This window comes from Crocodylus siamensis, chromosome 13 (genome assembly GCF_052110815.1).
Source record: "Crocodylus siamensis isolate JL-2025a chromosome 13, ASM5211081v1, whole genome shotgun sequence".
Taxonomy (NCBI): domain Eukaryota; kingdom Metazoa; phylum Chordata; order Crocodylia; family Crocodylidae; genus Crocodylus; species Crocodylus siamensis.
Window position 1 is genome coordinate 35,875,237 of NC_143407.1, and position 13,195 is coordinate 35,888,431.

Below are 13,195 nucleotides of genomic sequence, written 5' to 3' on the forward strand. Positions count from 1 at the left end.
AGGAGCCCCCGGATATCCGGGGCCGCGCCAAGATGGCGGCGCTGGTGTGGCTGCGGCGGGGCGGCGCGGGGCTGGGCCAGGCGCTGGGGCGGCGGGCGGTGCGGGGGCTGCGGCGGCGGCCCGTGGAGGTGGTGCCCCCGCGCGCCGAGCCCGGCCCCCCGCCGCCGCCGCCCCGCGCCCCTCCCCCGCCGCCGCCGCCGCCGCGAGAGCAGGGACCCGCGCTGGGACTGCGCTACGAGACGGCCCGGGCCGGCGACCGCCGCCTTGGGTAAGCGGGGGGCGCGTGTTGGGTGCAGGGAGGCGGTGCCCGGTCCCGGCGCTCTGCGCGGCGTCAGCGCGGGTGTCAGAGCCGCATCTCGGCCGCTTGCTCCCCGGCAGGAGCGTGGTGGTCGTGGCCAAGTCGCAGAAGTTCCGGGAGCAGCACGGGAAGATCCTGCTGGAGGGGCACAGGCTGATCAAGGACGCGCTGGAGGCTGGCGCGGAGCTGCAGACTCTCTTCTTCAGCTCCCAGCGGATGAAGGAGCTGAAGCAGCTGCCCGAGGCGGCGCTGAAAAGAGCCAGCTTGATCAAGGTGAAGTTCGAAGACATCAAGCTGTGGTCAGACCTCGTCGCTCCGCCGGGGCTAATAGGTGAGGTGCGTGGGGGAGAGACGGCAGCAGCCGTTGTGGCGGTAGCGAGGCAGGGGCAGCGGAAGCAGGATGGGGGCTGCCTCTTGCACCAGGCCGATGTCGTGGCCCGCAGAGGCGACCCAAGGAGCCGGCTCCTGGTGACACAGAGCTTGCCGCAGCGTGGGGAGCACTACCTACGCTGCGTGGGGCCACGATAACACCCCGCGGCAGCCAGGCAGAAATAGCATCCCATGTCCTGGGAATGCTGCTGCCTGTCAGGCTCCTTGGGGAAGGAAAAATTGTTCTGCCCGAGCTGCTCCTGGCACGCCCTGCCATGCCGCTCTGCCATGCCACTCTGCAAACTGCAGAAGTGGTGAAGTTGGGGTGAGCGTATTGCTGGGTGGGGCACGGCTGCTTTAAAGAAAAACAGTCGACTTCCATCTGCCCATAGGCTTCTGTCCGTTTGCTTGCTCAGGAATCTTCTCCAAGCCGGACTACACCAAGATGGTTTTTCCAGCCATCCAGCTGAGGAATGCATTGCCCCTTGGCCTTATCTGCGATAACATCCGTGACCCAGGAAACCTAGGGACTATTCTGAGGTCTGCGGCAGGGGTGGGCTGCAGCAAAGTGCTGCTCACCAAAGGTAGGCCGCTCCCTAGGGAGCCACACTTACACGACTGGGGGCAGTGGGATAAGGAGATGCTTGGAGTGCCAGCTCGGTTGTCATGGCCTGCAGGCCCTGCCGACTCCTTGCCCCTTCACTTTGACTCTCTTTTTGCAGGCTGCGTGGACCCTTGGGAGCCTAAAGTGCTTCGTGCTGGCATGGGCGCTCACTTTCGTGTACCTGTCATCACCAATCTGGAGTGGAAGTCTGTCCCTGGCAACCTGCCCCCTGATACCTGCATCCACGTGGCTGGCAACCAGGACCCAGGTGCCCAGGATGAACCAGAGCACACCTCGGGCAAGATCAGCAGCTATGGCTGGATCTCTCGCCCGTGCAGCCTGAAGGTGGGGGCTGGCAGAGGACACTTGTCTTTGGATTCTAATGGCAAGGAGGACAAGGAAGCAGAAGACTGGGACCAGAACCCAGAGCTTCTTGCACAGACCTATTGTGAGAGCTGGGCCCGGGGGCCTGTGGCAGTGGTGATCGGTGGGGAAACGCAGGGCTTGAGCCTGGAAGCACTACAGCTGGCAGAGAGCACAGGGGGCAGGAGACTTGTCATCCCAGTGGTGCATGGCATGGACAGCCTCAATTCAGCCATGGCTGCCAGCATCATCCTGTTCGAAGGCAAGAGGCAGCTGCAGCTGCAGCTGCCAGAAAGCACGAGGCAGAAGTTCCCGGCGTCAGGCTAGCGACCAAGGAGACTCCTGCACGCTTCCAGGACCCCCCGCTGTATGTTCACATGTGTGGGGTTAGCATAGAGCTAAATAAAGCCAGGGTTGGGGCATTTGCTGTTTGGTGTGCTTTGCATGAGGGTTGAACTGAACCTGCCCAGGGCCCATCATACATTCCAACTTCCCCTCAGTGCTGGGGGAATCTACAGCCTTGGGCAGGGCATCAAGAGCTGCATGTAGCTGCCTCTGCTACCAAGGATAGACAGGGCTTGGAGACTGCAGGTGTCTGAATCTACTGCTACTCCAGTCCCCAAAGCGCTATGCAGGGTTTAACAGGGAGCTGCAAGGCACTGCCCTCAGGCTCAGGAGAAGCCCTTAGCCCCTGCCTGCTAGCTTCTCTGAGGTGGCTTGGGCCCACTGGCTGGGCAGTACCGTGTGCACCTTTCCAGGCTCTGAACCCACCCACTGCCCCAGGCACTGCTACTCCTTCAGGAGCAGAGCTGGGCTGCAGGCACCCTGGTAGGACCAGGAGGTGGCTGTGTCAAGCATGTAGCTGTGTGTTACCTTTTGATGCTATGGGCCAGGCCCATGTGGTTTCAACAGCAGTGGGGGCAGCTCTGGCTTAAGCTGGGGGTCTGAGCACAGCTGGGATATCCATAATGCAGCAGAGGTCCTTGCTATCATCACCTTCCCCTTGGCCAGTGGCAGCGTGAACCGTGTTTGGAGGCTCCCAGGGAAAGCTGTGCTAATATGAAGACTCAGCAGCTTCCAGTGAAGCTGCTGTCACTAGGTCTCTGAGGTCACAGAGCGGATACCAAGTCCACAGCTCCTTGCTTCCTGCAACAGGGCCTGGTCTTAGTCCACAACAAGCTGTTGTGACCAGCAGGTCTCGTGACTGCTCGGTTGACGGGGGTCATGCTGCAGATGCACCAGCAGCTCTCGCAGCACTTCCCTAGACTCAGGTGTTGCCTGAGCGGGCGGTGGCCAGGACACAAGGTTTCCCCTGTCACACACCATCCCGAGTCACAAACCTGCTCCATCTGCTCGCTGCAGGGCCAGCAGGAGAGGGACGGTTGTACAACTCACAGAGGGCACGTCCTTGCCAGATGCCTGCTGGACACCTAGCAGTGTTCTCGCAGCCACCCTCCCGCCCCGTCCAGCCTCGGTACCTGAAGCAGGAGGTGGACTCTGGCTGGCAGAGCTGATGGGACACAACTCAAAGTTCCTCCATGACAGCAACACAGGTTCCGTAAGCGAGATCTAGCAAGGGACCAGGGCAGAGCAAAGACCCCCTCTGAGGGACCTGTGCTGTGGTGGGTTCTCTGTGCCTGGTGGGGCTGCGATCCTCCCACTGAGCCAAGCACAACTTTCCAGGAGGCTCTGAGCTCTCCTGCCGGCAGGTGGCAGCACGTCCTGACCAGAGCCTGCATGGGCAGCAAATGCTGTACAAGGAGTGCTTGGAGTGCAGGCTTCTCCTAGAGATGGGAGGGGAAACAACACAAGCCTGGAAACTGGGGAAGAGAAGTGCAGTGTGACCCCCCCTCCCCAGGGGAGAAGTCCCAGGCTCTTCCCTTATCTATCTGCAGGTCTGGTTGGGCTGGAGAAATCCCAGAGGATACTGGGAAACCTCCTTCTACACTGGCACAGGCTGTTGTACGTGGCAGGACAGCCCACAGTACATGGGCCCCAGGTGCTCAGAGGGGAGAAGGGGCTCTAGCCTTCTGGCACCATGCTTTCCTCGTAGGTGGCCCACAACTTCTGTCCCAGCTGCAATAGTAACTGCCTAGCTCCTGTACATTAGATTCCCCACAGTGGTCAGGGCTATACCCCAACCTACTTACCAAGGGCCACCCTTTCCCCTGGCTCCTGTGCCTTGACAGTGGGGGCTTGGTACTGACCGTGAGAACAGGGAGCATCAGCCGGCTCCACGCCCAGGTCCTTGGCAGGGGGAGGAGGGATTCAGCATAGCCACGCACTTCTGCTCGGAAGCAGCCTGGGAGGCTGTTGCCTTGTGCCAGGACTGGCAGCTCCAGAAGAGAGGTCAGGTCCTGGAGGCTACGCCCAGCCCTGTGCACCTGGAACCTTCGTGCCAGGGATCCTGTGCGCTTGGTCCGTGAGCTCACCCGTCTCCTGCGGCCCGTCTGGATGCGCTGGATTCCTGCCCCCCAGCCCTGCCTGCAAGGCCCCTTGGAGGGGAGTCGGGTTCCTTTGTTCTAAGCCTGTCCAGAGTTTAATCGCTGCTGCCTGAACAATCTGCTAGAGATGAGGCTGCCCTAGCTCAAGCTTCCTCATCTGTCTCATCTAAATCACAAACATGCCCTGTCCCCTGCAGCCCCCCACCCTTGGTCTGGGAGCACTGACCCTATCGAGCCAGTTTCTGCCCAGCGCTGGGCCTGGGGAAACACCAGGATTTCTAACCCTGGTTTAGCCTGGTGGGAGCTGGCAGCTCAGCAGCAGCCATAGAAAGCAACCCCCTCTGCACATGTTGGGGGCAGTGAGCAGTGAACTCCACTTGGCTGCCTAGGAAGCTGGACTGCCCCAGCACCACCCAGGTAGTATAGACCACATCCCCCCGCACGGGCAGGGCTGGACCTTTCCTATCTCTCCCGAGCTGGACCCCAGCTCTGCGGCGCTAGACTGATTACGCACCCAGGTAGGCGCTCCAGCCCAGCCATCCCGCCACAGCGAAAGTCAGCACCGAGTTACATGCCAGCTGTGAATGGCAGCTGAGGAAACGCTGCCTGAGCCATGAGGACTTGCCCCCACCTGTCATGCAGGGCTCCAAGCTCCCCTCCTCCCCTGGCAGGCTGCTGGGTGCTGGGGAGGGTCCAACCCTCCAACCTGGACTGGCAAGAGACAGCAGGACGACACGGCCCAGCAAACACCTGCGAGGGCCCAGGTTCAGGGCACCGGTTGGTGAGCGGCAGCAGGCTTGGTGACACATGGCACTGGCTCGGGCCCCTCTCCCTGCCCTGGCTCTTACCTGGGTAAGGCAAGCAGAGCTTCCCCAGGGCAGGGACCCCTTTAGGACCCCTTTGCTCCCACCCTGCCAGGCCAGGCATGTTCAGCTCCTCCCAGTGGACTGGGATCAGGAGGAGAGCAAGCCGGCAAAGCAGGGGCTGCATACTGGGAGCTCCCTGTCTTGGCTGGGCCTCAGCGCTGTGGGACACCAGGCCAGGTGCTGCCTTCCCACCAGCTCTGCTTGTGCCCCGTCATGCGAGGACGCTGACTCCCTCACAGAGGCGCCAGACTTGGGTCGGACGTGGGTTTTATTACAAAGGGCCAATCACCATGTACAGTTTTTACAACGTCACTTTTCCGGGGGCTCAGCTGTGCTGCCCGGGTGGGTGGGGGTCAAAGAACAGCACCATTAAGGTTGGATTTGGGACACAGCTACAAAAAATGGTTCAATCAGCTACGTACAGGGGAGGACATTTCATACCAGAGAGAGGAGGGCACAAAGGAGAGAGTGGGAGAACATGGAAGAAAAAAGGAGGTGGGAGACAAGAAGGGAGGGGTGGGAGAGGTCTGAGCAGCCCTGTGCTGTTTCTCTGCATGGCTGGGGGGAAGGTTGGGGTGGGATTCCCTCCGACTTGCATGTCTGGGAGGCAGAGAAAACAGCCTGGACACAGGCGTTCTCACCAGGAGGAGGGCAGGGGTTGCAGCGTCCCGGCCACCGCCACACGTGCCAAGGATGTCAGCGCTTGGCCTGCGACACGGCCGGAGCCAGGAGGATGGCTGGGGGTGGGGACATTTCCTTATTGCTTCTTCGGAACAGTCTGTGTGGGGCAGGGCGGGAGCCGGGGAGGAGAGGAGGAGGTATCAGAGGCCTGAGAACCCCGTCCGCTGCCAGATGCCTATGCTGGGAAGAACACCATGCAAAGAAGATCTGCCTGCTAGCTAGTGCCAGATACAGAGTACAGGGACAGTAACAGTTCTGGCCGGGCTACAAGAGAATATATCACCATGAAGCACGAGCGAAGCCTCCGAACGCCGGTGACTCCCTGCTGAAAGTGCATCTCGAGGAGTTTGCTCAGGAGAAGGGTTCACTGCAGAAAACAAGGCACCACAAGGAGGTTGGATACTGGGCTGCACGCAAGGGTGCTGGGAGGTCCCGCGAGCGGAGGGGAGAGCCCTGCTTTAAACAAGGTCCGCGGGTGCCCGCCTAGATGGGCTCGGGCTTGAGCTTGTCCGCTAGAAAGTCGCTCACAAAGGCTTCCACAATCTCGGGCGTGATCTCCTCGACGTCCATCACGTACTTGGCTCTGGCCGACATGTCCAGGATGGTGAGCAGGGGGGCCGCCTCCGGCAGGTTGGTGTAATCCCGCAGGGAGTCGGTCATGTCGTCCTAGAAGCCAGTGAGACAGAAGCTCCGTCAAGGAGGGGAGCAGCAAACGCGCGGCCCTGTCACCGCTACCAGGGAGGGCTCAACACGACTGGGTGAAGACGGGATTGCTGGCCGGGCCCCCGCCCCCAGGGCCTGGCTTCCTACTAAGACCCCACCGCAGGATTCAGGCGGCTGAATCTGTCAGCAGAGACAGATGGAAAGGGGGGGCGGGGGTCGAATGGCTCCCTTGGTGCTCTGCAGCCTGGGGGAAGAGGAGGGGCAGAGGCCAAGGCTGGGGCTGCAGGCACAGAGCAAGGTTCACCGGGCTTTGTTTCCCCCTGCCCCCAGGACCTGTTGTGGGACAATGGGGACAACGAAGGGAGCTGAGAGCCAGCGACTGCCATGCAGGCCAGGATGAAAGCTGGGGTCGCGAGGGGAGAAGGCGCCTCTCCTCTTGGGAGCACCTGCCCTCCCCCCACCCCCTGCGGCAGGGCATGTCTCAGGGCCGTTGTCCGAGCTCCCCCAGCGGCGCCTGCCAGCTGTGCCGCAGGTACGAGCACAGCCTGTCGCTCCGCTTCTCCGCCAGGCCTCCTCCGTCTTGCTACAGCCAGCAAGACCGAGTCTGGGCAGGCCAGGAGCCACGGCCAGCCAGCCCACAGGGGCAGACCTGGGAGGTGAGACTGGCCACGTCTGACTAGCGAAGGGCTGCCCCAAAGTACCCCATTAAGCTGCTGCTGCCTCCCCTGTCTCCATCAACCCAGAGCCCTGCCGTTACAAGGCAGAGCCAGAAACCTCCTGGCTCCAAGGTCTATTCACCCTCCTGCCATCGATTCTCTGTGCAACCGTGGGCTCGGCTCTTTGTCTCAGAGCTGCCTCCTCCATCACCCAGGACAGCCTGGAGCTGGGCTAGCGCCTGCCCTCTCCCAGGGAGCCTTGGCGGAGCTGAAATATGCCACTCCCAGTGGCAGAAGAGAACAAAGCCAGTGCTGCCAGAGCAGGGGAATCTGGGCTTCCTCCCCACTTCCCCCAGGCGAAGACGTGAGCATTGTCTGCAAGCCACATGCTGCCCAAGAGCCGCGATGGCCAGGACCCAGTGGGCACAGAGCCAGGGAGACGGCAGAAAGAGAGCAGCAGACTCAGCCAAGCCTTCGCCGCCCACCACCTCCCAGATGCCAAGGTGTCCGCAGGCCGTGTGGGAAACGAGGGAGCAGCACCGTGGCGTGTGGCTCCGGCCGTCAGGCAGCCGCACTGTGACCTCCGGCTGGGTCCACCACCGAGACATGGGGGGCGAGCAGCTGTGGCAGACGGGGGGCAGCCCAGGAAGGCCTGGACATCCCAAGAACACGCCTGCGAGTGGATCTGGGAACAGCAGGGCCCTGTTCCCACACACAGGGGCTGCAAGGAGCCCAGCCAGCCGGCCGCTTGGCGGGAAAGCGGGGCAGAGGGGCTTGCACGCAAAGAAATCAGAGCCCTGTGGAAAGGGAGGGACGGGGGGAATGCACTAATCTGTGACTGCCAGAGCTGCTGAACTGAACAGACGTGGCCAGGCTGGGTCGCTCCTTGCTCCTGGCTCCAACTGCAGCGCTCCATTCTCCCTGCCCCGGCGTTCCCGGGCGAGCCCAGCGCGCAACCGCCCTGGGGCGTCACCCCGGAGACTGCCAGTGCTTTGTGTGGGCATTTCTAACCTGCGCGCCCCTGCAGCCGGAGTCCGGGGCCTCCGCCCTGCGCCCCGCCGGACTGTCGCAAAACCGCTGTGGTCTCTTCGTCAATGCAAATCAGCCTCGAAGGCGCCGGGGGAGGGGCGAGGGTGGTGCCAGCAGCCCAGGGCCACGGTCAGGCGGTATTGTGAGCCGTGGCCCCAGGGCTAAGCAAGGCCGCCGGAAACATGGGGACGGCCGTGGAGCTGGCGGCCGCGGCTATTGAGCCAGCGATGAATGGGACATTCAGGATGCTCCCCCATTCTCTACGGCGGCTGCCACACGGCCAGCCGGAGCGAAATGAATGAGCTGCAGTGTTTCAGCTACAGCCAGCCAGCAAGAGGGCCGGGGAGGAGGACCCTGGGCAGGCTCCGGGGGAGGGGGCGAGAGCGCAGCTCCCTTCTGCAACCGGCCTGGCCGACAAGGGGCTCATTCAGAGACTCGGGGCCGAGGCCGGGGTGGCCTGGGAGCGTGTTAGCGAGCGGAGAGCGCCGGGCATGCGCGCGGCGGACTGCAGTGCGCACACCCGAGGGGGAGGGGGGCTGCAGCACCGCGCAGTGCGGGGAAGCACGGGCTGATGCATGCAGCAATGGAGCTGGTGAGCACAGACGCATCCCTCGACCCACTGAAAGGCGTCTTGGCCTCCCGGGCCTGCACCGATGGGGCAGAGGGAAGTGTAAGGCCCTGGTGAACGGGTCACCTGTGTGGGCTCCGGAAGGTCTGAAGCTTCCCCGCACGCCCCAAGGGTCACTTGAAGCAGGCAGGCAGCTCTCAGCGCCGTCTCCTGCGCTCTGCAGCTTCCGCCACTCCTACAATCAACCCGTCATCACAGCCCCAGCCCCAGCCCCAGCCCGTGGGATGGGCCCCGTCTCCCTCTCGCACACAGGAGACGAGAGGCCCCGCGGGCGGGAGTACCGCACGGACGGTCACGCAGCAAGGGAGCAGCATGGCCCAGGACAGAGACCCAGGCCGGGAGCGGAGGCTTGCTCCCGGCCTGCTTTCATTCCCAGAGCTATTCCAACTACAGAGGCAGCCTACGGGCAGGGGAGCCAAGGGAAACCCCCCGCGGCCCCAAAGCTTCAGAGCTGTAGTGGCATGGCTTCCCACCCCTGGAACAAAGCCTGCCTGGAGACGGTTTCTTTCTGCAGCTCTCAACGGCAGGATTCATGACCTCTGCCACCGGTATGCCTGGCCCATGCCACAGAGCACGCAACTGCCAGGGGCTGTGAACCCCCGGACAGCGAGGGCACGGCCGGACCCCCCTCCTGTCCCTGCTGCTTGAGGGGAGAAGGCAACATTCCCCTCGAGGGCCCTAGCACCGCATTCGCCCTCCTCCCCCGGCTGCGGGACCCCCCCAGTGCCGCTCAGACAGAAGCTGTCGCCTCCATGCTGGCCGCAGAGACGCATCCATCACCGGCTGTCAGCTCTGCTCAGCAGTGCCAGATGACGCTCTTGCAGGAATGCCTCTGGGCAGAGGCCACGCAGCAAGGCTTTTTGCTCAAGTAAAGTGGCGTTCCTGCAGAAATGGGCACGCAGGGCTCCGTGCGACACAGGGCCCTGCCAGCGGCTCCAGTGCGGAGCTGCACCTCATCCTGTCCCCACTCCCTGCACACACAGTTTGGCTGTGGCAGTGGCAGGGGCAGAGGAGAAAGAGATTAACAGGCACCTTTCAGATCCCTCTCCGCAAGCATATCCGCAGAGCAGGGCAGCTGGGAGGGGGCACACTCAGCAGGACCCACCTCGGGGAATGGGCAGACAAACAGGCCAGAGAGGAAAAGGAGGAGACTCCTTCCAGATCAGCTGCATCGCATGAACCGCATCATGTCTGCTCCTGTTCCACGGTAAGCGCTGGCTAAACAGGGGCAACTGGCTCCTGGATGAAACGGGGCTTGCGTACGGGTCTCAGCCACCGTTTGCCACAGACAAGGAGCAGCTCCGCAGAGCAGCTGACCCGCGGACAAGCTACCTCCGTCCCCTTTAACCCAGCGTAACTTGCTCTTGTTCAGAGCCTTCTGGTTTAACGCACCGTCCCTGGCGGAGGGCGTTGGCAAAGGGGACATCTTACCTCCCCATCAAGATGCTGGCTCAGGTCTTGGGATCTGAGCCCTCGGCACCAGCTGTGCCCTTCTGCTTGTCACAGCGGGGGCTAATTAGAGCAAGTGCACAGAGCCTTGTTCTCTCAGCCCAGCGAGGGGCACAGCACGTGGAGCAGGCTGCAGGCAGGGGAGGTCCTGCTCTGTCCCGGCCAGGCCCCCCCACCCCCGTCCCCAGACACACAGAGCCCGCAGCCGGGCTCCGGCTTTGTCTGCTGTATTCTCCAGCCTGCCAGGAAGCTTCTGGGGTTGGCTCTGGGGGGATCTCTGTGCAAAAGACAGGCCCCAGGCTGGGGAGATCCCATTCCCAACCTCTTGGTTTCCGACGCAAGAGCTCCAGGCCTGCGTGCCACCAGGTCACAGCTGCCACGCACAAAGCCGAAGGAGCAGTGCTGTCCCCCGATCCCCGCTCACCTCGCCTGCCACGAAGAACAGCAGTGGCGCCTCCTCGTCTTTGGCTTTGTACTTAGCAATGATCTTCTCAGCGATGGGCTGGATCAGCTGCTTGGCCGCCTCGGACTCACCGTCATCCTCCGAATCTGCAGGGCACGGGTGCCAGGAGACAAAAGGACAGTAAGATGGTGGTCAGGATGTGAGAAGGACACAAGGTGACCAGAGCTGAGCAGGGCTTTCACGTAAGACGAGGAAATCGATTCTCTCAGCAAAGCAGCTCCCCAAATACTCCAGCCTCTTCACTCCCTCAAATGCCACCACGAAAGCCCAGGAAGTAACAGGCCGGAGGCAGCTGGCCGCCTGCTGAGAAGCACCTGGATGTTGCGAGGACCAAAGGAGGCGCCCAGGCGAGGCGGCACCACCCATGCTCCCTCCACCTCCGAACAGCAGCTCTGCTGCTCCCCTGCCTGGCAGCCAAGGTGGCAGCGGGGACGCGAAGGCAGCTCTGATACGGGGGAGGTACAGGAGAGACAGGCAGGAACATCAGTCGAACACCACCCGCAACCGAAGCTCAGTGCTTGGCTGGGAAGGAAAGGAGCCGTCCCTGAGCGGCGCTGAGATGGTTCTACGTGGGGAAACCTCTGGGTTCAGGAAATAACTGGAACAGTACCCTCCTTCCACCCGGGCCCGCAGGCTGCGGCCTCCCCACAACGCTGTCCTGGGAGCAGCAGCCCACAGACCCCAGGTGACGCACGCCATGTTCCTGGCTCTGCCCGTGCACACGGGAAGGGGCGGGCACGTGGAGCAGGAGGGGTTACACTGCGATTGTTTGTGCGTTGTCTATACTGCCGCTCGGCCCCCTGCACTGGGTGCTCCCCTCCCCACACGCCTCGAGGGGCAGGCGCACATCCTCCGTGACCCATCAGTAACCCACGCTTGGCTAAAGCAGTGGGTGCAGCCTCAACCCTGTGCTCTCCAGAAGGCAGATCCCAAACCCTTTCCTCCAGCTAGCAGCTTGGAGGGCTTGCACTGCTTCAGGGCATCTGACCCCAGGACCACAGACCCACGCGGAGTCCATGCTATCCACCAGCCTGCAAAGGGGTGTTTCCCATTTCGTCAGGCCAAGGGACCTGCAGGGAGAGATCTGGGGGGCTTCCAGGCTGACTCAGTCCCAGTTTCCTGCTGTGATGGCACCCATCAGAGCAATGCAAGGTCGTGGGGCAGGGGGAAAGCTGTCTCATTGCAGCTTCGGGATTTACACAGCCTAGTGGGAGAGACGGGATGCTGCTCCCACCATCCTGGGACATGCTACTGTCCCCTGTAAGAATGGAGCCAGTGAGTTGCACTGCACCAAAGCAGCTCCCCAGTGCCACCACTCGCCCCCGCTCCCCCCGAGAAAGCCTCCTGCACCACCCCTCCCTGCCCAGGCTCTGCTCCACAAGCAAGAGGGCTCCATACCGACAAAGAGGACGAGGCAGGGGCCCTCGTTCAGCTGCACGGCGTTGGAGTCGGTCAGCTCCAGGACGGGCTTGGGGTGCCACGGGAACTCCCGGCATTCCATGTCATTCAGCACCTCCACACGCCCCTGCCGCGTGATCACCTCGCCTTTAGGGTCCAGGACGATGAGGGTTGGGATGCCTGCGGCAGAGGAAAGGCAGAGGCATGCTCAGTTGCAGCAACAGCCCCCGGCTTGCTCTGCTGAGATGAACCTGCCCCACAGGGACTCCTTTGCACAGGCTAACCCAGTCTGTCCAGTCTCCCAAAAGTCCCCTCCCCTGCTTTTCTATAACACCAGCCACACCAGTGGCCGAGCCAGCTTCAGTCCGCGGGGAAGCAGGTGCAGCGGCAGGATGTTTGGGGGACCAGGACACTCGTATGGGTAGGCCAGACACGGATCTCTCTTCATGGCGCAGTTAGCAGTATGGAGCCTGACTTTCACAGGCCAAATTCACCTTGGCATCAAAAATGAGACAAAAAGTGCCAAAGAGCTCCAATCCCATCCAGTGTAGATGGGCAGCTGGTGGAGTTGGTGCCGTGACAGCTATCCAGCCACGGACAAGGATGTTCCACCACCAGGGAAATTCCTGGTCCAAAGGCATCCGCGAGGCTGACCCAGCTGCTTCTCCCCTCCCAGCTCCACATTCATTAAAGCCAACTCCAGTCCACACCCAAGGCGCGTTCTTGCCGCCAACAAGGCTGACAAGCGGCCGCACGACAACAGGACACTGTCCAGACCCCGGTGCGTTCCCCACCTCGATCCCTGCTCTCCGTCTCCCGGCACTGCAAAGCCAGATGCAAGGCAAATTACTGAAGCCTGCTGGAGTCAGGCCTTCCTAGCTTGCTAGTTCACAGCGTGCGCTTCTGACGCAGGAAACAAAACCGCGCTGGAATGCAAGGGAGCTAGAGGAAGAGAGAGAGCTGCTGGCAAGGCATAGCCTGCAGGTGTACATGGAGCTTGGGAAGCCGGTTCCCTAACCCCCCATGGCCTCTTGTGACCACTCCAGCGCACCTTTGAGAGCGACTGAAAACCAGGACCAGCCACAGCTACAAGGTGTCTGTCACAGAGGCATCCCAGCTCGACCAAGCTCCACTGCCTGGAAGGGAGCAATGTCAGCATACACCAGCTTGGGGCCCACTGGCCTTGCTGGAGCCCTGCTGGATCCTGCCCTGGGGGGCTCTGACTCTCCGTACCACCAGCACTCAGGCAGGACAGGTTCCCTGCAGCCCTCTTTGCCCCAAGTC

At 62.2% G+C, this 13,195-nt stretch overlaps 2 protein-coding genes across 7 annotated transcripts in view; one reads left to right on the forward strand and one right to left on the reverse strand.

Moving 5' to 3' along the window:
- The first annotated feature begins 13 nt into the window (after positions 1-13).
- Positions 14-2,050, forward strand: MRM3 (mitochondrial rRNA methyltransferase 3). 2 transcript variants are annotated; one of them, XM_090025504.1, is made up of 4 exons: positions 14-268; positions 379-629; positions 1,060-1,251; positions 1,390-2,050. In XM_090025504.1, exons 1-4 carry the CDS (start codon positions 33-35, stop codon positions 1,959-1,961), a joined length of 1,251 nt encoding a protein of 416 aa, XP_089881630.1. In that variant the 5' UTR covers positions 14-32; the 3' UTR covers positions 1,962-2,050. The 2 variants fall into 2 exon arrangements, with proteins under 2 accessions (XP_089881630.1, XP_089881631.1); XM_090025505.1 differs by having other exon boundaries at positions 18-268; positions 1,084-1,251.
- A 3,144-nt stretch (positions 2,051-5,194) lies between these two features.
- The window catches only part of NXN (nucleoredoxin), a 69,488-nt gene continuing 61,487 nt past the window's right edge, over positions 5,195-13,195 (reverse strand). For all 5 annotated transcript variants that reach the window (XM_090026424.1, XM_090026420.1, XM_090026421.1 and 2 more), the window contains exons 6-8: positions 11,912-12,091; positions 10,475-10,599; positions 5,195-6,291 (exon numbers count right to left, since the gene is read on the reverse strand). In XM_090026424.1, coding sequence (XP_089882550.1) covers positions 6,109-6,291; positions 10,475-10,599; positions 11,912-12,091 — 488 coding nt within the window. In that variant the 3' untranslated portion in view covers positions 5,195-6,108. The remainder of the gene's footprint in view (positions 6,292-10,474; positions 10,600-11,911; positions 12,092-13,195) is intronic.

Bases quoted from the DNA above. Each gene is read 5' to 3' on its own strand.
- MRM3 (XM_090025504.1), top strand. From the start codon at position 33: ATGGCGGCGCTGGTGTGGCTGCGGCGGGGCGGCGCGGGGCTGGGCCAG. The intron at 269-378 runs GTAAGCGGGGGG...GCTCCCCGGCAG, and splicing joins GCCGGCGACCGCCGCCTTGG to GAGCGTGGTGGTCGTGGCCA. The intron at 1,252-1,389 runs GTAGGCCGCTCC...CTCTTTTTGCAG, and splicing joins CAAAGTGCTGCTCACCAAAG to GCTGCGTGGACCCTTGGGAG.